Source organism: Squalius cephalus, assembly GCF_949319135.1.
Source record: "Squalius cephalus genome assembly, chromosome: 5".
Classification (NCBI taxonomy): Eukaryota; Metazoa; Chordata; class Actinopteri; order Cypriniformes; family Leuciscidae; genus Squalius; species Squalius cephalus.
The window spans coordinates 19,865,159-19,887,233 of record NC_137126.1 but is presented as its reverse complement, the minus strand read 5'-3'; the positions used below and the strand labels follow the sequence as shown (position 1 = coordinate 19,887,233).

The 22,075-nt window shown below is 37.5% G+C and overlaps 1 protein-coding gene across 2 annotated transcripts in view; it reads left to right on the top strand.

Annotated features, from left to right (window-relative positions):
* msh3 (mutS homolog 3 (E. coli)) overlaps positions 1–22,075 on the top strand; it is a 73,355-nt gene that overhangs the window by 24,533 nt on the left and 26,747 nt on the right. For both annotated transcript variants that reach the window (XM_079872398.1, XM_079872399.1), the window contains exons 15-21: positions 508–676; positions 2,127–2,191; positions 2,603–2,719; positions 2,923–3,030; positions 3,807–3,921; positions 7,506–7,663; positions 21,829–22,015. In XM_079872398.1, coding sequence (XP_079728524.1) covers positions 508–676; positions 2,127–2,191; positions 2,603–2,719; positions 2,923–3,030; positions 3,807–3,921; positions 7,506–7,663; positions 21,829–22,015 — 919 coding nt within the window. The remainder of the gene's footprint in view (positions 1–507; positions 677–2,126; positions 2,192–2,602; positions 2,720–2,922; positions 3,031–3,806; positions 3,922–7,505; positions 7,664–21,828; positions 22,016–22,075) is intronic.

The following is a 22,075-nucleotide window of genomic DNA, read 5'->3' as shown; positions in this document are numbered from 1 at the left end:
AGCCAAGCGACATCTAGTGTATATATCTATACCCGCCCGCGCCCTCAGATCATTTGAACGCGGCTGTGTTCAAGAGGTAACAACGATATAAATACTGTTCGTTTTCTCACACAAACCGCTCGTTTCGTGTCTTAGGCCATCAATGTGTACTTACGATGGGGAATTGTTTAATTTGGACGATGGGGAATTGTTTTAATTTGGACTTTGTGCATGCTCTTTGAGACAGTGACCATAGACCTGCATGAAATGACTGACAGACAAGAACGGTTTGACCTAAAAATATCAAAATTGAAACTACTGCGGAAAAAAAGACACCTACATCTTGGATGCCCTTGAGGTAAGCCAAAACATACCAAAATTTAATTTCAAAGTGAACTATCCCTTTAACCTGTGTATTTTTCCATATCCAAATACTGTACATGCAATACATAAAGCAAGGTATGAAAAAATGCTTTTATTCTGTATGTAGCTTTTCTGATTCGTTATCTCTGAAATGTATCCTTTTAGGATGGGTAATAAGACAGAAATGTTTGTGGATCTGACCGAATTCCCAGTGATCCAGAAAAGAAAAGAGGAGATCCAGAGTGTCCTATCAGACATAATGGAGCACCGGCGAGAGGTTCGGCTGTTGTTAAAAAACCCATCTTTGGATTACACAACAGTGTCTGGCCAGCAGGTAATATCGTCAAGCATCCCCTTAACACCTGTCTTTTAAATGAGTTTCAAGAACTGAGCACCCAAAGCTATTTTAACGCCTAATTATACATTCCACAAATGTTTTACACTTTATTTTGCATTAGCATTGTACAAATTTGCCATGCTTAGCTGTTAACCCTGTTTCTGAAGTTATTTTAAGAAAAAATTTTTTTGGTACCACACTATCTAAACCCAGAGAAATAGTTTAGTTTAGGCAAAATGTTGAAATTCAACTGTTACCTTGTTATCTTCGAATATTGAATGTGATGCATTATCAGTTGTCTACAATTACTACATACTCTACATTATTCAACCTAGCAAAAAGCTGTTTTACTCCTTTTATTCTACTGTAGATATAATGTTGAATACTTCCTTACTAGAAGATGACAACCACAAGGACAGTATTTGAAATGTTTCTAGTTTGTATGCAGCTCCACATGCGTTTCTCCATCTGCTCACTATTGCCATTCCCTCATGAATACACAACAGTTTTTCCACCTCAGAGTACAGACCCCGGCCATACCACTTTCTCCCACCGTCTATGGCCGAGTCTAGCATCGCTATGCTTTTGACTATCAGCATAAAATCTGGTCCACTTGGCATCTTATTCTGGCCTAGAACCACAAGAGACTGTATGACTGACGCAGGCGACCAACCATTTCATTTTATGTGCCATGTAGGGGCGGATTTGGGAGTTGATGCCATAATAATGGACTGGTGTGCGAAAAAGCTCACTAGAATAACAGCCGTGTTGTACAGCCAGCTAGTCAGATTAGAGCAGAATCTTGCTGGATTTGTTTTTTATGCAATATGCATCAGATGATCAGTGAACAGAACATTGATTTGACTACAGCCACCATTAAGACAAACAAATGAGACGATAAGAACGTGAGACTTTAATGATATAGTCTACTCAAAAATGAAAATTTTGTGGTTATTTACTCACGCTCATGTTGTTCCAAACTTGTATGATTTTCTCTATTCTTGCTGGACACAAAAGAAGATATTTTGAAGAATGTTGGTAACAGGTTTGCTTACCATTGACTTCCATAGTATGGACAAAAAACAAACAAGCTCTGAGACATTTCTCATAATATCTTCTTTGATGTTCCACAGGAGAAGTCTTACAGAATTGGAATGTGAGTAAATTATGATGATTTTCGTTATTGGAAATTGTCCTTTTGATTTTTAAGAGAATAGCACCTTATTTGGGGTGAAAATTATTTATTTTTTTGTAATGTAAATGTTGCACAAAACAGTGTCTGTTGCACAAAACATTTTTAAGTGAAATTGTGAGCTTAATATTTTTTTTTTTTACATACTTTCCAGGCTTTACTTCAGTGAAGACCTCATACTCAGTATTAATCAAACAAAGGTTTTCAGACAGTCTATAATAATTTGACAATGATTTGTCTCTTTTTCTTACGCAGTTTCTCATTGAAGTAAAGAACAGTATGTCATCCATAGTCCCATCAGACTGGGTCAAAATCAATAGGTAGGCACCATTGTTGAGAAATTTGATCACTTTGTCTCTGAAAATCCATCATCTTACCCACGTACTTCATTTTAAGAGAGCTTCTACCAAGTGTCCCCTCCCATATGATTGATATTTCAAAGTAGCAGTTTCCAGTTATTTCAGCTGTACAAAAACAGTCTGAAAACTGCTTGATATTGCAAAATGGTATTTGTTATATATTAATTTATTATCAGAATTGTAAACACACTGACTTGTAGGTCATGTAGTTTTACTGTTTAATGCACTCTGTTACACTTGTAGTTGTTTATCTAATAGTGGCTAATGAATTGGAAGTCTTGCACATTCAGAGGGAATAGCTTACTTTTGCATTAAACAGTCGGTTGGAAACAAACCAGTTTTAGCATTTAAACATGTGCTTTTTATCCACAGCACTAAGGTTGTTGGCCGCTATCACACTCCATTCATTGTGGAGAAACATCGGCGCCTGCAGCAACTACGTGAGCAGCTGGTTATTGACTGCAGTCACGAGTGGATCAGTTTCCTTCAGTACGTAACTTGTGAAATGACAAAAATCCTTTTTATAGCAGCCCTGTTGATTGGCTGAGATGCTTCCAGCGTTTTGTTTCAGATCAGAAACTGCAGGAGTAATTTAATCATGTAAAATGTGTTTTGTCTTCTTTCACTTTCTGACCCAACAGTGCTTGTTCTCTCTTTCTCAATAGCCTTCTCTCTTTTTTTTTGCCATCTAGGCTATTTGGGGACCATTACTACATCCTGAGGAAAGCAGTGTGTCACCTAGCAACCATGGACTGCCTCTTCTCATTGGCCCAGGTTGCTAAAGAAAATAATTACTGCAGGTGTGGTAATGAAGTTGGCTTTTTATTCCCGTATTCTCTGCTGACTTCCTGTCATCTCTCATTTCAAACCTAATCACCCAAGCACGTATATTCCCTCATACATTACCCATGTCGCCGAATTTAATAAGCTTTTTTTCCAAGTCTTCTATTCTTTTTGAACATTCAAAAGTCAGATACGTGTAGTTCTGGGAGCGATTGTGGGGACTTTCCCAGATTTTTAATCTTTTTTTTGGCACACCACATAGTGCAATGAAATCAATAATTTCCGAGCATCTACAAAGAAGCTCTATTTCTTTTTTGTGTTTCGTGAGATGCGCATAAAGCATCTTACATAAGCTTTCATAGATGAACGAGAGTAAGGGGACCCAGGAGCCCCCACATCTCCGTCTCTCCCTGGCCCGAATTGAGTCCAACAGTGGGATGAATCCCACCCCCATGCAGTATAGAGCCCACTCCATATCCCTCTGACAGTCTGTGTGGGGGAGTGGATTTGACTTTGAAAGCAGAGGTTTCCGCCAACTACTCCCCCTCTGCTCCTTACCGCCTCCCCCTCCCGCCTGTTCTGCAGAGCACCAGAGCTTATCCTCTCCCTCTGGACTTTTCAAAAGTGTGTTGAGCTGATACCATAAATTCCAACTCTTATATGTAAGGTGACCTGCCAAAACGGTGTGCGCAAAACTTTATGTTGGCTTTTATTTTTTTGTCAGCTTATCTAAGTGTAAGTACTGGGTTTTTTTTGTGTTTAATGCATCTTTTTTTGCATGTCCTGAACATAGGCCTGAGGTTCTTGAAGATAAAAGTCAGATTTTGATTAAGGCTGGCAAGCATCCGGTCATCACCTCGCTGATGGGAGATCAGGATCAATACGTCCCCAATGACGCTCATTTAGAGGTGAAAACATCCATTGCATATAATTTTTTTTTTTTTTTTTATCATTTAAACTCTTTTAATCATTAATAACACTAATAAAGGCCCGTTCACACCAAGAACGATAAAGATATAGTTCTAAAAATCGTTCTTTCTGAATGGCAAAGTTCACTCCACAGCTATAACGATAACGGCACAGAGAAATTATATTGTTGGAATCACTTTCAGAGCTATTTTCTTTCTGCTGATGGACGATGATAACATTGACAGCCAATCAGAATCCTTCCAGCTTTAAAGAGCTTGAGCTTTTAAAGCAGCAGACCATAAAACTGCAGTGCGCACTTTGAATAAACAGAACGATATCGTCCGCCGGTGTGGACGCTAATATAGTTCTCGTTATTATCTTTTATAACAGCAAATTTGTTCACAATATCGTTCTTGGTGTGAACGGGCCTTAAATCTCAAAATAAATATCAGTTTTTCATACTGTACAATATGATGTTGTAGGGCTGGGCGATATGGACCAAAAGTCATATCCCGATATATTTAGGCTGAATATCGATATACGATATATATCCCGATATTTTTTCCGCAAAGTGAGAGCAAATGTTCAGTCAAAGTCAAAGCCAAATATGACATGTTAAAAGTAGTTTTATTGAAACCAGCTATTTCAGTGAACAGTTGCAAAATCAAATGAATAAATAATAAACAGGTTTCTTCACCTTAGGGCTGCACGATTATGACAAAAATCATAATAATTACATTGAATATATATAAACAAATTTTGTGTAAACATGTTATAATTTGCCTATATATATATACATATATACTGTATATATATATATATATATATATATACTTTTCCCCTTTACTTAACATGAATTGTAAGAATATTACTAATAGTAAAGACTAGTACTAATAAATAAACATTAGGCCTATGCTAAAGCTATTAAATAGCAGTCCCAAACTAGTTTTTGTTAATGCAATGTTGGTATGAGCCACTACAGTCATTTAAAAATATAAAAAATAACACAAAGAAAAATAGTGGCATTTTGGGGTTAATATGGAAACGACAGTTACCATGGTGAATACACAATACTAACAAGAACTGTTAATGAAACATGGAAACTGCTCCTGGTGAATAGAATGAAAATCATACCTGCATTACTTTTATTTCGTGTAATTTACAACGTAACGGCGTTGCATGCTCGTAGTTTCTTTTGCACTTGATCAGTGAGGCGATACACAGCGCGCGCCGCCGCATTTGCGCGTGCAATTGAGTGTGCGCTACGAGAACAGGATAACGGCTGACAGGACAAGAAAATCCGCTTTTCTGAGGTGAAAGACTTTATTTCAGCGTACACTTATGTCACTGCCTGGTAGTTCCTATTGTGCTGGGTTTTCTGAAGTAGTCATGATTCGCCTCTCATAACATAACATGCTCTAAACACGCACGCAGAGTGGAAAAGGAGGAGCGGAGCGCAAATTTGAACTATATCGATATATGCGATATGGTCTAATTTCATATCGCATTTAAAAATATATCGATATATTTTTTATATCGATATATCGCCCAGCCCTATGATGTTGTGGTGATTAAATTCACTTGTATTCATTTAAATTACTTGTTATTCACTGGTACATCTTTCTGTCCAGCAAGAAGTCTGGTTCTTCACCCTCATCAGTCTGGTTTATTCACATTGGTTTTTTGAACTGGATAAACTGATTTATTGAAACAGCCCAACTTAAAATAATCATTTACTCTTTAATTGTTTCATGCCACTAGTGGTGCGGAGATTGCATGCTTCACCTTAGATCCATATTCATGAGCTATATTACTATCTTCTTCCACATTCTCATTAACTACTCCTTTTCATATAATGCCTTTGGGGGCCTTTAGATCTTAGAGATTTTATAAAAACTTGATTATCATCCTGGCATTTAATTCCGACTTTAAAATAAAGGTGAGGGAAATCTGTGTTCAAGCCAAAGGTCTGTGTGGTTGTCTTTCACTGCAGGGTAATCATTTTTATCTCACCTGTAAGAAAATCCAATTGAACCAGCAGCCAAACCTTTTGTATCAGCCACCCACTCTGCCATGCCGATTAGCATATGTTTTTAATACCTTGGTCACTTCTTGCTCTCTCTCTCTCTCTCTCTCACTTTCCACCCACCTAATCATTGGGTTTCCATTCAAAGTGTGAGTCAGGCTTTAATAATGAAGCCGTCTTACTGGGATACCGTACTTTTCTTCACATTACTTGTCATATGTCCATTCACTCAAGACATTTTTCTTAAAACCCTTCAACAGACATTAATTGTCTCTCAAAATTTGGGCACTTATAAAAATGTAATTGAAAACTATAACCAAGTGGCATCTGCAAACAAATTATGTTAGAGCTATGACTTTTAATCAACTGATGTCAAGGTGATTTTTAGTGTATATGTGATGTCAGTTCCTCTTTAGTTTTACACAGGTGTCCTAGCAAAGTAACCACATGTATAGTTGTAGTTCATCACATTAACATATATATTTTTTTAAATTTAATATTAATTAAATTTTATTCCTGTAACAGGAATGTCACAGTGTCACATGAAATCGCTCAGAAATCTTTCTAAAGTGCTGATTTAGTGCTCAAGTAACAGTTTTTCGTATATATTATATTACATTATATATTTAGCTTCGTTTTGTTTCGTAGTTCCAGACAGATCTTGACCACATTACAGTTCTATGTCACTTCGCCAAATGATTTCAGTTATTTCAAAGGTCCTTACAGCCAACAACAGCAAAAGAACATCAACACTGACCAAGCAAATAAATATAGTAAACAATAGGATAAAAATGCCAAATTATTTCTGTGTTTTTTGCCACAAAATTAAAAAAAAATGTATGTACGGACTAGGGCTGCACAATTTATCGCAATTTCCATGTAATTGCACTTAAACCAATTTGGCTTATTGCGATTTTGAAATCGCAAATGCTGCGATTTATTTTTATTTTTTTATGCGCAGCTTGTCATTGATGTACGGCTCTGTAAACGCTGCTCCATCTGAAAGCATTGTGAGTTTGAGTCACTTATAATATGCATTTGATATAATATATATTGTATAATATATATTAATATATACTTATATTGTATTATATTATATCATTATTACTTTGTAAACCATAAAACATTTTTTTCAGTATTCTTTGATGAATATAAACTTCAAAAGAACACCATTTATATGAAATAGGAATCTTTTATAACATTATAAATGCCTTTACTGTCACTTTTGATCAATTTAATCCATTCCTGCTGAATAAAGTATTAAATTCTTTAAAAAAAAATTATATACTGACCCCAAACTTTTGAACCGTAGTGCATCTATTCTCTTGTCTCTGACCTTTTTTATATTCCTTTATAAATAGATTTTCGCTGGTCGTACGGTTTCGTAATGTGCTTTGTCTTCTCAGTGTTTTCACTCCAGATGATTGAGATGACCTTTGTGCTCCATCTCTCTAAAGCTCTGACACTCAAGCAATCAGCCACATATCAGTCACTTCCTTGAGAATCTTTAATGTAATCTTGCACAAATATTCATCTGATTACCGTTGCTGTCTTCAGGGGGTTGGGAAGCGAGTCATGATCATCACTGGGCCCAACATGGGTGGCAAGAGCTCCTACATCCGACAGGTTGCCCTGGTGACCATCATGGCACAGCTGGGATCTTTTGTTCCTGCCAGAGAGGCGTCAGTGGGCATTGTAGACGGCATATATGTCAGGTAACTTCCACCTTTCAAACACCACCTCCTTCTCTGTGGCCTATCAACAATTGAGAAGAGATTATTGTAGATGTGACAGACCTTACATGGAGTATAATGCATATAATTTCCTCTGGTTGTCACAAAATGCATCTGAGAGCTTTTAATGGCATACTATCTTCTTATGAAAAGAAATGTCCTGATCTTTTATTCTCTATCATCTTTATTGCAGTTTTTTCCACTTTCTTTCCCAAAGAACAAAGATACTTTCATAGGAGATTTATGAAATCTCCCCCATCTGCCACAATAGGGTATTAACTGAGAAATGTAGATGGGTCTTTTTCCAAAAGAACAGGGTCACATCCATCTGCTTAAACCTATGGAAAAATCTGAGATATTGTTTCTTTTGTTTTCTGGCCATTAGAGAGGAAGTAATGTATGACGGTATGAAGCTGAACTTTAGTGACCATGACAACACCTCAGAGGCTGAGCAGACTTTGGAGTTTGTGCTTGAATGGTCCAGAATTGAGCGGGGTGAAACCATGCCCGCTAGTCTTTTCACAAAACCCCGGCAACCGCAGATTACAGAGGCAGGAGTCAAAACCTATTCAGACTTTATGCCACATCTGCTAGATTTTTGAGGAGCGGAGTTATACTGGATTTCCAGAATAAAAAAACCTCTGCTTTTGAGGCAACAAAAATGAGAATGAATGCATTTGTTTTTTAAACTCAGATACAGTGTTGCTGTGTAATACATTGAATGTATGTAAAAAGAGACGTATCCCAATTCAGTATGCAAATGGTAGTGATGTATGTCTCGAGACCACTTTTACGTGGTCTCGGTCTTGTCACGGCCTTGACGGTCTTTGGTCTCGGTCTTGTCTTGGTCTCGGACCTCTCGGTCTTGTCTGGGTCTCGCCGTTTAATGAGATGTAGCCTAATATATTGTCAGTGCTGAGAATTTTCGTGTGACTCGTTTCGCCTATTTGAACAATGTATACCTTAATGGTCCAGTGGCAGAACTTTCGCCAACCGTGTCAGAGGTTCTGGGTTCTAATCCGTACTCGTATAGTTTTTTTTTTTTTCTCGTATAGTTTTTTTTTCTCATCAAAACCGATTATGTTCATCAGTGGTTGTATATCAAGCAGGGACACGTTTGTGTGCATTATGTTTTGTGATTTCACCAGAACGAATAGAGAGTATCCGCAACGGATTGAAGCGCGCGTCCGAGTGAAGACAGTGCGGCGTGTGCGCGAGCCACACAAGAAAACACTTTATCCGCGCCACTGATCGTAGCGGCAACGAGCACTTTGATCACTTGATTTAAAAAACACATATCAGTGCCATGATGGGTTTTAACTTAATTCAGGAGATTTTGGGTAACTGCACAACTGACAGATGACTTTGAGCGCACCGCCAAGTGTGTGTGTGTGTGTGTGTGTGTGTGTGTGTGTGTGTGTGTGTGTGTGTGTGTGTGTGTGTGTGTGTGTGTGTGTGTGTGTGTGTGTGTGTGTGTGTGTGTGTGTGTGTGTGTGTGTGTGTTGTTTGATGTTTGATTACAGTATTGTATTTAAGATGGTGGTGTTAGACTAAATAAATGGTCTTTTAAATATCATCTGCATATCTCCGTTGTGTTGACTAAACATTAGGCCTAATCCAGGTTTATAATTGTGTATCTTTAATTTGATGTTACGATTTCATCTACACATTAAGTATAATTTCAATTGGTTACATATTTCTCATTCTTTAGACAGTTGTTGGAGGAGCAAGATGGTGTTGGAGGTGTTTGATGTTTTGTCAGATGAACCAGTCAGTACCAGTCATGTCAGTCCTCAACGGTACACAAAAGTTAAGGGAGTCTCAATCCTCTAATAGTGCAGTAGCAGCCGTCATGCAATTGCTACACATAGTTGATCTCACCCAGTCTGCAAAAACATTTACAGTGAGCTCACAGTCACACACATGACATGGTCTGTCTCTGTATTGTTCTGCCTGTGTAGTTGAAGTAATACCATCTAATATGTATTGAATGTAGCCTGAACTGCGGCTGAACCCTAGTATGCTGCTGTTCTTGAATTCATACAAGTTATAGCTTCAACACTAGTCTGTTTTTTTTTCCCTCCGGTCTCGACTTGGTCTTGGTCTTGGTCTTGACTTGGTCTGTCTTGGTCTTGGTCTTGTCTTGGTCTCAGTTTAGGCGGTCTTGACTACAAGTCTAGCAAATGGACACAGGAAAGAAGACCAATTTGCGTTGCAAATTTTACAATGTCATAATTGTTATATTATATATATATATATTTTTTTTTTTTTTTTTTTGTAAAGGCTAATTTTAAGTTTAGTCAACATTCCTATTATTATTATTATTATTATTATTATTTATTTATTTATTTATTTATTTATTTATACATTCATTTTGTTTGGCTTAAATCTTCAGAGTCATTTAGTAGAACAATTTCTCTTTTTTGTGAGAAAAAAAACAAAATCATAACAGATATTTGATATCAATACCAAGTGAACTTAATTTTTTCAGTTACATGATGTTTATTTACTTAAAGCTGCAGTCTGTAGTTTTTCCTCTTTGTCGCCATCTCTGTTCGAAATCTGCAATATCAATTATTGGCGGAATTATCAACTTTACGTGGGTTGTGCCTCGGCACGGCACAGCGCGGATGAATCCAATGTTTTGAGGAGAATGTGTGGTTGTCAGTCACATAGATATAATAAATAAGAGCCGCGCTGGTGTGGATACTGTCAGTCGGAATCACAGATTCTATTTTTTGGAAGTATGACCAACATAAGAAATTCCACCGGAAAATGTCATCTAAACAAGTAACATCCACTTTTGTTCTGACCAACTAAGGGGAAAAAAGCATTGCAGTAAATCGCGCTGATTCAATCTAACGATCGCTTATATCACGTCAAACCGTGCAAATTATACTTTGTTCTCAAATTGTTAATGTTAACAACATCAGCATTGCGTGACTACATTTAATGCCCTTCTGATATTATCCTTGTTTTCGCATGGGCCAGGTTGCAGTCTCTTTTTTTCTGTAGCCAATCGGAAGTCCGAATGAAGTCTTATGCATTTTACAACGGGTGAATCTCCAGTTGTCACTGGTGATTGTCGTTTGAACCTTTCTGGATCCGCCATCAAGTTGATAAGTTTAATTATATCAAGTGCTGTGAGAAAAGGCTATAAATCTCCACCTCCAACATCCTCACACGCAACATGGCCTACTAGTCGAGACCTTCTTTATGTGTACAGATGTGACGTAATGACGCAATGACATGCTCAAATTTCCCACGGAAATCCACCCGTGCCACTGGAATCAAAAACATTATTACAAGCTTACCGTTTTGAATGGAGCTAAGGCAAGCAGATAGTTTTGAACACTGGCTGGTTATGTACTTGCTCAAGAATTTATTTTGGATCATTTTTAACCCAAAAAAGTTACGGAATGCAGCTTTAATGTTAAGGCAACGGGTTTCCTCACTTTTTTAAGTTAAGCCAACTGATCCCTTTGGATATTTCTTATGAGTGTCAGTGCAATCTGCTGTTGCCGTTAATGTGTTCTGAGAACATAAAAAGTGGCCTGCCTGTTTCATTTGGTCCTTTTAAGGTTCACTGTCACATAAATTTATTCGACGGGGTTTTACCTCCCTCATAAATTCAAATGAAATATCTAGATTCTTGTCAAGTATGTTAACTAAACATGTCTTGCCTTCATTTCTCAGTAACCTCAGTGAACTTCCAGCCCCTCTTTACTTGTTTTGTCTTTCATTTTGATGTGATTTATTAACATTGTTTACTGTTGTAGGGGTTGGTTGATTTCTGCTGACTGTGCTAGTCATTAGACTACCAACATAAAACAACATCCACAGCGGTTCACTAATTAGACTCAGATGTGACTTGTGCCGCCTTTCTCCCTTTTTGCCGGGCAAGTGCCATGAGATCTATCACAGATTTGAGCCTTTTTCACGTAAGGCCAATAATGATGTAGAATTAATTCATTTATTGAGTATTTTGAAAAGTTCTTATCAGCCAGCAGTGTATGTGTTGATGTATATAATATACATTGACTGAGTTAATTAGTTTTGCAATGAAAATAGTTTTGCTGTACACCTAAAGTTATTTAAGCATTGCTGTGAGACTGTTCAGCAGGAAGGGGATGTGATGTAGAGTGTTTTTTGACACGGTCTTGTCAGTCCAAGTCATACCGCTAACAGTGAAGTACTGCCTCGTTAATTAACCCAGTCCTGGCGCTGTTCACGTCAGAAGATAATTGCCTTCGCTCCCCAGAGTTGTGTTGGTTTGTTCCAATTAACAGGTCAAAAATCAGGTTCAAACAGCGCCCAATTAAGTCTGAAAGGTTCAGTGGCCTATACTGCACTCTGGTGAAGCGGAAACATTGAGTGGTTATTGCATTTGCGTAATGGGACTGTAGAATGTTGGAGAAGAGTTTACATCCTCAGTGCTGTCAAAGTTTCACAAAAGCCCCTGCAGCTGCTTTGACTGGATTTTGGCTTTTCATTTTCAAGATTTATGACGCACTCTAAAACTATTGTTGGGTAGTTGACATGAAATCCCTTTGGAAAGTACACGTCATGTGATGTGACATGGCACTCCATTTAAAACAGTTTTACGTGCCATTTTTCAATTCTTTTGAAAATTAAATACATTGAAGAGACTATAAAGTATTTTGTTTTTTTAAATATTCCATAAAGTTTTAATTTGTCACCCTGCAAAGTAATTACAAATTTATAAGTGAAGGCAAAAAGGGTTTTTAAAATGGTGAACAACTTGAAATGGTGAATAGTTTCAGGATATAATAGATGCACTTTCCTTTATGCATTCATGAAAGTTTTAACCTAAAATATTTATGTTGATTTAAAAAAATAAAATGCATGCATATCAACACAAGAAAGAAGATCCATCACAATTCAATTCCAATGTTAACATGTTGTCATTGTAGGTAGATTTTTAATGGCGAACAATCTAAGTGCAAGTCAGTTGTACATTTACTAACTTTAAGTAGATTATTTATGATAAAAACTAAAGGTAGGCTATGTAACTTTTGGCGCTCTAGCTGTTAAAAAACAAAACTGCATGCATTTGAAGAACATTGTTTTGGTTGTGCTTCGGCTCTGCGTGACTGCGGATGAATATGGATCGCTGCACATGGAAATCCAAAAATGTCATCTGAGCATGTAAGTGCAATGTTTTATGCTATTGTTTTGACTAATTAAAAACACTGATATTTTTCAATTAATGACGTTACAAAGGTTATGACGATTGCCAGTCTGATATGGTCAAATGTTGTTGTTGTTTTTTTTTTGTTTTTTTATAAATGATATTCTAGCCAAAGAGAGAGAGATTATCCTAATGCTCATAAGACATTCACTACTAGGCTGAAGAGATATATAGTTTAGCTGAAGATGTTACTGTAGCTATATTATAATTCATAGACATGTTAATTTATTTTTTAAACCGATTGATTCCATGGAGGTTTGAGATTGAGATGCTCCATGTCAACTCTTCTTGCTCGTTGTGACATCTAACCTATGCCTCTCCCACACCATACACACGTCAAAGTAGCCAGAGCAACTTTTCTCTATATTACAGATATGACTATTTACAGACATGCAGGCGAATGACGAATGTAAGCAATTTCCCGCAAAAACCACCCCAACAGGTCTAAAATATAAATGCTTATAAGGCTTACCATATCAGGGTAAGACACATTTTGGAAGAAGGATTGATGAAAAGAAAAAAAAGTTACGTAGTGTACATTTAAATAATTATAAACTATAATAAATCTTTATAAAAATACTAATTTGCTTTACTTATATTTACTTGCTGAGTTAAATTTTTAAATTAAAGATTTTTTTATTTAAATATAAATATTTAAAGCTACACTGTGTAATTTTTAAGTTGATTCTTAGCAAAAAACACTTTGTTCTTTCAAAATGATATGTGCTCATTAATGTGTAATTACTTCTACCAACTAATCAAGTATTCTCGTAAGCGTAGAATCTGCCATTTAGAATACATACGAGCGAGTCGCTCGAATGGCGGCAGCCATGTTGCGCCTCCATCTTGAAAATACATTAGCCAAAGAGGGACATACCTGGAAATTCAAGCTTCGCCTTTCACGTTTTTACACTCAGTGGCACTGTGACGAATGCGAGGGGGAGATTACTCGCGACTGCCGGCAGATTTGAATTAATACGGCCACCATAGGAGTTAAAACGCCCTCGAATGGGAGGGGCTAGAAAGTAATAATCAGTTGGTAGTTATAAACAATTTCACCACTAGATGGGAGAAAATCCTACACAGTGTAGCTTTAACAATCTAACCAACAATGATGACTTTACTGTGAAGTTTTTTTTTTTTTTTTTTTTTTAATGATTTAAAGTTAAATGTTTAAGGTTAAAGTTGTCAAAATTCTCCCAATTATTATTTATCCATTGATTGATTTTTTGCAATCATTAAAGCATTGTGTGTCAACTATTCAGGCGCAGAAGCAGAATATCGTCATATTTGTAATAATACACCCATGATGACGGATGATATTTGCAAAAGTCTACATAGTCCTGAGCGCCTGTGCGAGTCCTTGATAGGACAGTCTTTTTTTCCCCCACTGATGGAACACTTTTATTAAGAGGCACTTAAGGTTTGGAAGCTCTATTCCTTCTCTTTTTTTGGTTGCGATGGAAACTGAAAATTAAGTGCAATGCAAAAAAATAAAGTAAAAATGAAGCCTTAAATGTAACCTTTTAAAGGTAAATCTTTTGTAATAAAGAAAAAAGTTATCTAAAACATCTAAATCTTTTTTGAGTTTCGTAGTGCTGTTTTCAAAACATGAAAATGAAATGCATGTAGTCAAAATGTTTGGATGTTAAAATACAAGAAAACAGAGACAAATATAAAAGAAACAAATAGAATGAAAGTGGCATTTCATTGCTGTGGCTCACAGCAAAGCAGACTACAGATACCATCTGTGTTCTCTCTCAGTCGTAGCCAAGAGCTGCACGATTTGTCCAGCTAAAAAAAAAAAAAAAAAGTAGGATGAAGCCCCCATCAGGATAATGGGAAGGATTTTCAGATTAGCTGTGATCAAATTCTGCGATCTGGGGATCTATGTACATTACCTAAAATGGCGGCACATTAATTGATTCATATTTTGTGTAATGTTGTTGCATTGATCTGAATTAGTGAGTCTTTGTATTAGGGTTGTACTTGTGCCGATAGACAATAGTTTTCTCTATCGACGATTGTCAGAGATATTGCCGATGGCTGATGCCTAGACGATATCAAGATGATAATTGGCTCATTTTCCCATTAATGTATTAAATTATTATTATTTTGTTGTTGCTGTTATTATCAGGCTAGTATTATTATCAAATGAATATTAGGAACTACAATTCATTTGCCTTCCCTAATTTCATTACGACATCACACATGCGACACCGATACGTGGATTGAGGACTCTTAAAACGGACTACAAAACTACATCCCATATCAAAATTGAATTGCAAGGTGATCTGTTCGCAAATTGTCAAGAGTGCTTGTTAAAAATGAGACTCATCGTTCTTATACAGTTGCCGTTTGAGCCAAGGCGAAAACGGCATTGTTGTTCGTAAGCATTTTTGTTTTGTTTCCATAGCAGAATAACAAAATATTTTAATGACACTAATAACACTACAATTACAAATTAATATTAATACTACTAATATTATTATTTAAATTATATATGCCTAATAACAGCGTTTAGGTCCGAACAGTGCACAATAATCAGTCATCAATGAAAATCAAAAGCAGCTTCAAACACCAACTTTAAAAAATCTAAACTTGTTTGTATTGTATTGTATGTCTTTATTGTCCACCAAGGTGGAAAATTGTCTTTGGCTCACCAGCATATAAAATAACTATACAGGCAGTGGTAAGAAAAACAAGAACAAAACAAAACAACTCTTAAACACATATTTATTCGCTAGAGGGATTCTATAGCGCCTACCTGATTTCAAGGGCTCACATTGAACAAGAAATATTGATTATTGTCAATACAAATAGATTTTTTCACTATCATTAATGTATGGTCCATAAGAGAAATATTAAGCCAATAAATAGAGATAGTTGATATACCATTATCAGCATTGAGGTAGAATTAATTCTCAGTCAAAGACTATAGATATAGAAAGATGGTTCACTCCTATTACTGATGAATGGGAGAAACTGCAACACGCTTCCAAGTAAAAGAGCCAATCGCTGATTGCTAAAGTCATTGCATCACTGCAACTGCTGTTAGAAGCTCTGGATCCCATTGAAACCTGAGACTCACGCTTAGGACTGTTCATGCACATTGGCTGGTTTAGCCTGAAAAATACGGGGTTTTTTATGCTATTTGAGTATAAGAAACAACGTTTATGAGACAGTTTATGTCAGATTTTGTTGCTGATTTGAAATGTTATTTAATTGTGATTTCGGCAAGCAGTTTTTGAGATTTCAGGATTCTTCCATTCAAATAGATAGGATTTGGTCTGGGATGCCCTGAAATAGCTGGCGTTGCAAATATGGCTGCCCAGTGAACAGACTTTCCTTGACTTTGGCGCTGTGCAGCGTCAGATGCCAAAAGCTCAGTCAGTTTTTGCTTTCATTTTAATAATGTATAATTAACACTGGTTTGGGACTCCTTCACCGGCATAACTCTTGTGCAACGTTGGAAAATTGCATGTGTGATATTCTTTCACCTTTTGAGTGAAATATTTCACTTTATTAGAGATGTTATAGATTAGGGTTGGGTGATGTCCCCTAAATTGGCAGTTGACGATGTTTACAGTAAAACAACTGGGGGGCGGGGGCTACGGAATCGTGCTGACCATCATGAAAAGAGAGAGAGAGAGAGAATGCACATAGTAGCTACAAACATCTACTGTGTTTACGGGAATACTCGGCTTGACATTTTGAAATATTTCTATGTTTATTTGGCCGTTTAGGCGCGCAACCGAAGACAAAGGCTGCTATGCTTGTCCGTGTTGCGCTCGGAGCGCACGCACAGCATCCTGTCAGTAGAATTCAGTTCTTTCGCGACTTATCACGCTTTTAATATTTCTCTTCAATATAAAGCACATCCTGCTCTTTTCTTTCTCATTCATTCATGTTTTGTTATTAATAACTTTAAACAGAATCGTCAACTGAAATCTGCGCGAATTATCAACAATAGGGCTTGGGCGTCGTGACGTCATACTTGGCGTGGCGGCCATGTTGATGGCCTCGCGAATGTAAACATACAGCAAGTCGAACGAGAAGCAGAGTTGGGAGAAGAAAAGAAAGAAAAAAGATGTTAAAATCCCGAAAAGGATGTGGAGTTTACCGGGATACGTTAAATAGGGAAACCAGGGACCAGTATGTGGACAAATTTTCCTGTAAAATATCCCGTATTTTAATACCTTACTCTCATAACATTAAAGGGGTCATGAACTGGATTGTTTTATTATTTTATAATGTTTCCTGGGGTGCCCTTATAATGTTAGTATGATTTTTACATCAAAAATTGTCATAATTTATAAATAAAAGCCATTTTTCCAAGCCTGATTTCAGGCTCAGATTTGAACGCTCCGTTTTAAGGGGCGTGTCTGCTGTGAGACTGCAGTGCAATCGCCCACTGCTGTGATTGGCTGACATGCTTGCATATGAAATAGCTAGTATTACATGAACTCTCTCGAAAACTTTTACTACGTTTTTACTATTACAGCTATCGAAATTAACAAATCGTGAAAAGTATCGTTTAAAGCATTATATTTAAATCTATTCCATCACATGAAAGGTTGCAGCATGATGAGATTTGACTGAGCAGATGACAGACAGTCTGTTGATCGCGTGAATAAAGATCTTATCATTGCAACGCAATTTCTGCACTCTCACAAATGCTTACACCAAATCACAATGCAAACACGATGTGAATACACAGTAAGAGCTTCGTTGTGTAGTGTAACAGTGTCATTATTTCATCACGAGTTTGGTAAGTGTCCAGATAAGCTCTCGCGGCTCGCGCTGTGCTGTTTGATTGACAGCTTGGGCGAATGGAAAGGGATCGTTCTTTGATCGCTTTCTGTATATAATTTAATAACAGTTTAAAAAGGATTATTTTCATAATACTACGAGAAATTATGTGAAGTTGATCGTTTAGTCACTGATGCATAAACAGTATTGAACGATTTTAAGAGAATCTGAACTTGAATAATTACACAGAAACCACTGATCGCAGATCAGGCATTAGAGTACACATGGTTACTTACATGTTGCTGGCAGATCCGTGTCGGGAAATTGTGATTGACTGATTTAATAAAGTTTAACCATGCTGGAATCCGAAGGAAGCTTATGACTGTCTTCTTCCACAAACAGGCACTGCACAATATTTAGTAAACAGCATGTTTATTGCTTGGAAGTAGCTCGATCCGGTAAGCAATCATCATGTCGTCCTATGTTATTTAGCATGTTTGGGCGAATTGGTGGGCGGGGCTAAACAGGCCGTGTTGAAGTAGGCGTTGATCTTCTTTTGTGGAGGCGGTGTTTTATCCTCTTTAACGTCATAGTTCCCCACTTTGAAAAACGAGTCGTTTGCTGAGCCTGATGTCTATAAAAGCTTTTATTGGACTAACAAGGTAGTTTTCAGTTCTGAAACTTACAGGATATTATTATAGTATGATGATCTCTTATATGTCAAAAGCTCAAGGAAATTTTGATTTCTCAGTTCATCACCCCTTTAATGTTAGCCCTTCCATCGGACCTGTCAGTCTCTGTACTGTTGTCCTGTTGCTACCCCCTTGCCCTTCCAGCGAAACAGATGTTTTCAAAGCATCGTTTTGCTTACTTGAAGGCAACCTTAGCGTGATATTGGCCTTTTTAAGATAACAGCGTGGTTGTTGTGAGAGCACGATTTCATGCCAAGCTGTAGGCAAAGTCACGTTAGACCTAGCTTCACAACTCGCTTAGTTAATGCTGCAGTTTTGTAGTGCGAATTTTTGCTTTCAGCAGAGGGATAGCAACAGAAAGATGAATGTTGAAATTTTCATTTTTCGGGATATTTTATAGGAAAATACTAAAACGGGAAGACAGCGGGAAAAGAGCTCAAATGCGTGAGAAACCCGGAAAAAACGGGAGGGTTGACCGCTACTAACTACACTTTTTTGCCGATTTTGTCCACATAACGTTACTGGTCCCTGGCTTCCCTATTTAACGTATCCCCGTAAATTCCACATCATTTTCGGGACTTTAATATCTCTTTTCTTTCTCCCAACTCTGCTTCTCCTCGTTCGACTTGCTGTATGTTTACATTCGCGAGGCCATCAACATGGCCGCCACGCCAAGTATGACGTCACGACGCCCAAGCCCTATACGACACATTTATAGGATATAAAGGGTCTCTGCTGTAAAAGTGAAAGTACCAGCGGCTAGCGGGTGAAATGTTTCGAAATGTCTCTTTGCACAGCAAAGCACCCGTTTCAATAAAAGGATATATTAAAGTTGATATAGCCTACTTTTACATTTTTGCTGCTGTTCTAAAATGATTTTCGCCATCACTTAAACAAGCAGCAGCTGCTTGAATCCCAGGGCAGGAGCTGTAACTGTTAGGTTACCACAGAAACGTAAGCGGTTAGTTGATTGCTGTGGTGACTCGTGACATTCGCGAACAGCACTGAACACACACGTCTTAATTTTTTTATCGTTTGTTGGTTAAGGGTGAGAGACCTTGCGAGCCACATGATTTTTGCCTAAGAGCCAGGTGTAGCTCGCGAGCCATAGGTTCCCAACCACTAGTGTACACACCGTACACACCATAGGTACACACGAACACGAACTGCCGTGAGACTGGGCTGGTCTGACAGGGTGGGGGGCGTGGCATCACGATGGTGGGTCTCCATCGTGATGTCGGTCAGCCATCATCGTCCATCGGCACAACTAGGGCTGGGCGATATGGAGCAAAAAATATATCTCGATATATTTTGCTATATCTCGATATACGATATATATCTCGATATCTTTACAGGAAAAATAACCCCCCAAAAACTACTGCAAAAACAAATATGCCAAATACCACAAAGTCTTTTTTTATTGACGTGCAAATAGGTAGGCAGTTCATGTAGGAACAAAGTGTTTCTGCGACATTTAAAAAAAAAAAAAATCCCTGTATACAAAAATATTAATTTAACTGTAAAATAAAGGAAGAAATAATACATATTGCACTATTTTTAATAAACCTGTATAGAAATATCATTACTAATTTTGGCAAATAAATAAAACAAAAATGCCATATATCCCCCAAAACTGCACAACTGTAGAGTAAAACATTAATTTTAAAAAAAGTGATAAAAATGCATCTAAAAATTGACATGATTGTTACAAAATCACACTGTCTGGGGCCTCTGGGGAACTCAGAACAACTGCTAGCATAAAGTTTAAGGTAAAAATAACTGCCATTAAATTACAGTATCTTACTACTATGCAATTAGATAAACTGTTCATTCATTACATCACTTTACCTCTGTCTTTATCCACCTTTATTCTCTTCTCTTCTTTTTGACACTGTATATAGCAGAATAGGTAACTTAGGCTAATGCTAATTTATAATGTGTCATGTAAATTCGGCCATCCGTCACAATCAGGAAACTTTCACCGTGTCTAGACCTTGCGCGAGCTGCCAGGCCCGTTTCTACAGGGGAGCATTTTAAGTGTGAGTGCGCCCTCAAACAAAAGCAATGCGGCGAGAGGCGGCGCTACACAAAAAATTACCAACAACAACTGATCGCGCGCGCGCTGTTTCTGACGCACTTCAAGCACTCGCTGGGCGGGGAAAGATTGATGTGCCTGTGCCTGACCGGACTCGGGGGACTTGGTTGAATGAGACAACACGCGAGGGGAGGGGGAACAAAAGCAAGGAGGCGGAGGAGGGCGGGGGCGAGCGCGAGCACAGCACAGAGAAGGCAAACAAGCAAATTGGCGAAATCAGGATTAAATATAAACAATATATCGATATATACGATATGTCAAAATCCATATCGAGTTTAAAAAATATCTCGATATATCGTAAATATCGAGATATCGCCCACCCCTAGGCACAACCCTATTATAGATAAACGGAGATAAAACAACCACTAAGCACAGATGAGATCAGGCCAAGAACTGGAAAACACAGGGAGTATAAATATCCAGAACAAACAAAGGAGCTAAAGAGTTAATTAATTAACAACAGTTGAACAGAATCAAACAGGCACAGACATGGAAACCAGGACAACTTAGAATGACAGAACCAAACACAATAAATAGAGAACATAATCCTGACACCAACCAGGGTTTTTTTTTTTGTACTCGAACACTGGTAGTCATTACTTTCCCAGGCATTGCAAGAGTAAGATTATTTAAGAGTATTTGTAGGTCCTTTTCATAATCATCTGTCTCTCATTAGTGGATATGAATTGGTCTTATCATCCCTAATGCTGACTCTGGCCTCTGTAATGTGGCTTAAATGCTGAGGAACAAAGAACCACCATTACAACACCGCAGTTTCAAAAGCTATTTGTAACTTACAAGTAGCTTTTAGTTTAAAATTATTTAAAATTGTGACAATCCTAATAGTTTAGTCAGAGAAAAAGGGATAGTTCAGCCAAATTTGAAAATACTGTATCATTTACTCACCCTTAAGTTCCAAACCTTATGACTTCATTTCTTCTGTGTAATTCAAAAGGTGTTTTTTTTTTTTGTTTTTTTTTTACCTGGCCAAATTTTTTTTTAATATAATAAAAGTGAATAAGACAAATATTGTCAAAAAAAAATCATGTTTTTTTTGCCTCATACAACTTGCATTTTGGCCTGCTCGTCACACAAAGCTATTGTAGAGCTTCAGACAATTTGGAATATAGTACATGAGTCATATGGATCACTTTAATGATACTTTTATGTTTCTTTTTATGTCCTTTTTGAAGCTTGAAAGCTCCAGTCTCATCCACTAACAATTGTACGGAAAAGAGTGACTGGCACATTGTTCCTTTTACTAATTTTTTCCCTTAATGTTCCACAAGAAGAAAGTAGGCCATACAGGTTTGGGTTGACATGAGGGTGAGTAAATTATGGCAAAGTAAACTAATGCTAAACTAAAGTTTCGCTCCACTGGTTTTGGTTCTGACAGAATGGGAGCATCTGACAACATCTCGAGGGGCAGGAGCACCTTTATGGAGGAGCTTGTGGAAGCATCAGATATTTTGGCTCGTGCCACGTCCCGCTCCCTGGTCATCCTGGATGAACTGGGTCGAGGCACCAGCACGCATGACGGCATCGCAATCGCCTATGCTACCCTAGAGTCCTTCATCAGAGATGTAAGTGAGACTGAAAGACTTGAAACCCTTGCTTGGCAAATATACCTAAAGAAAGGCTGT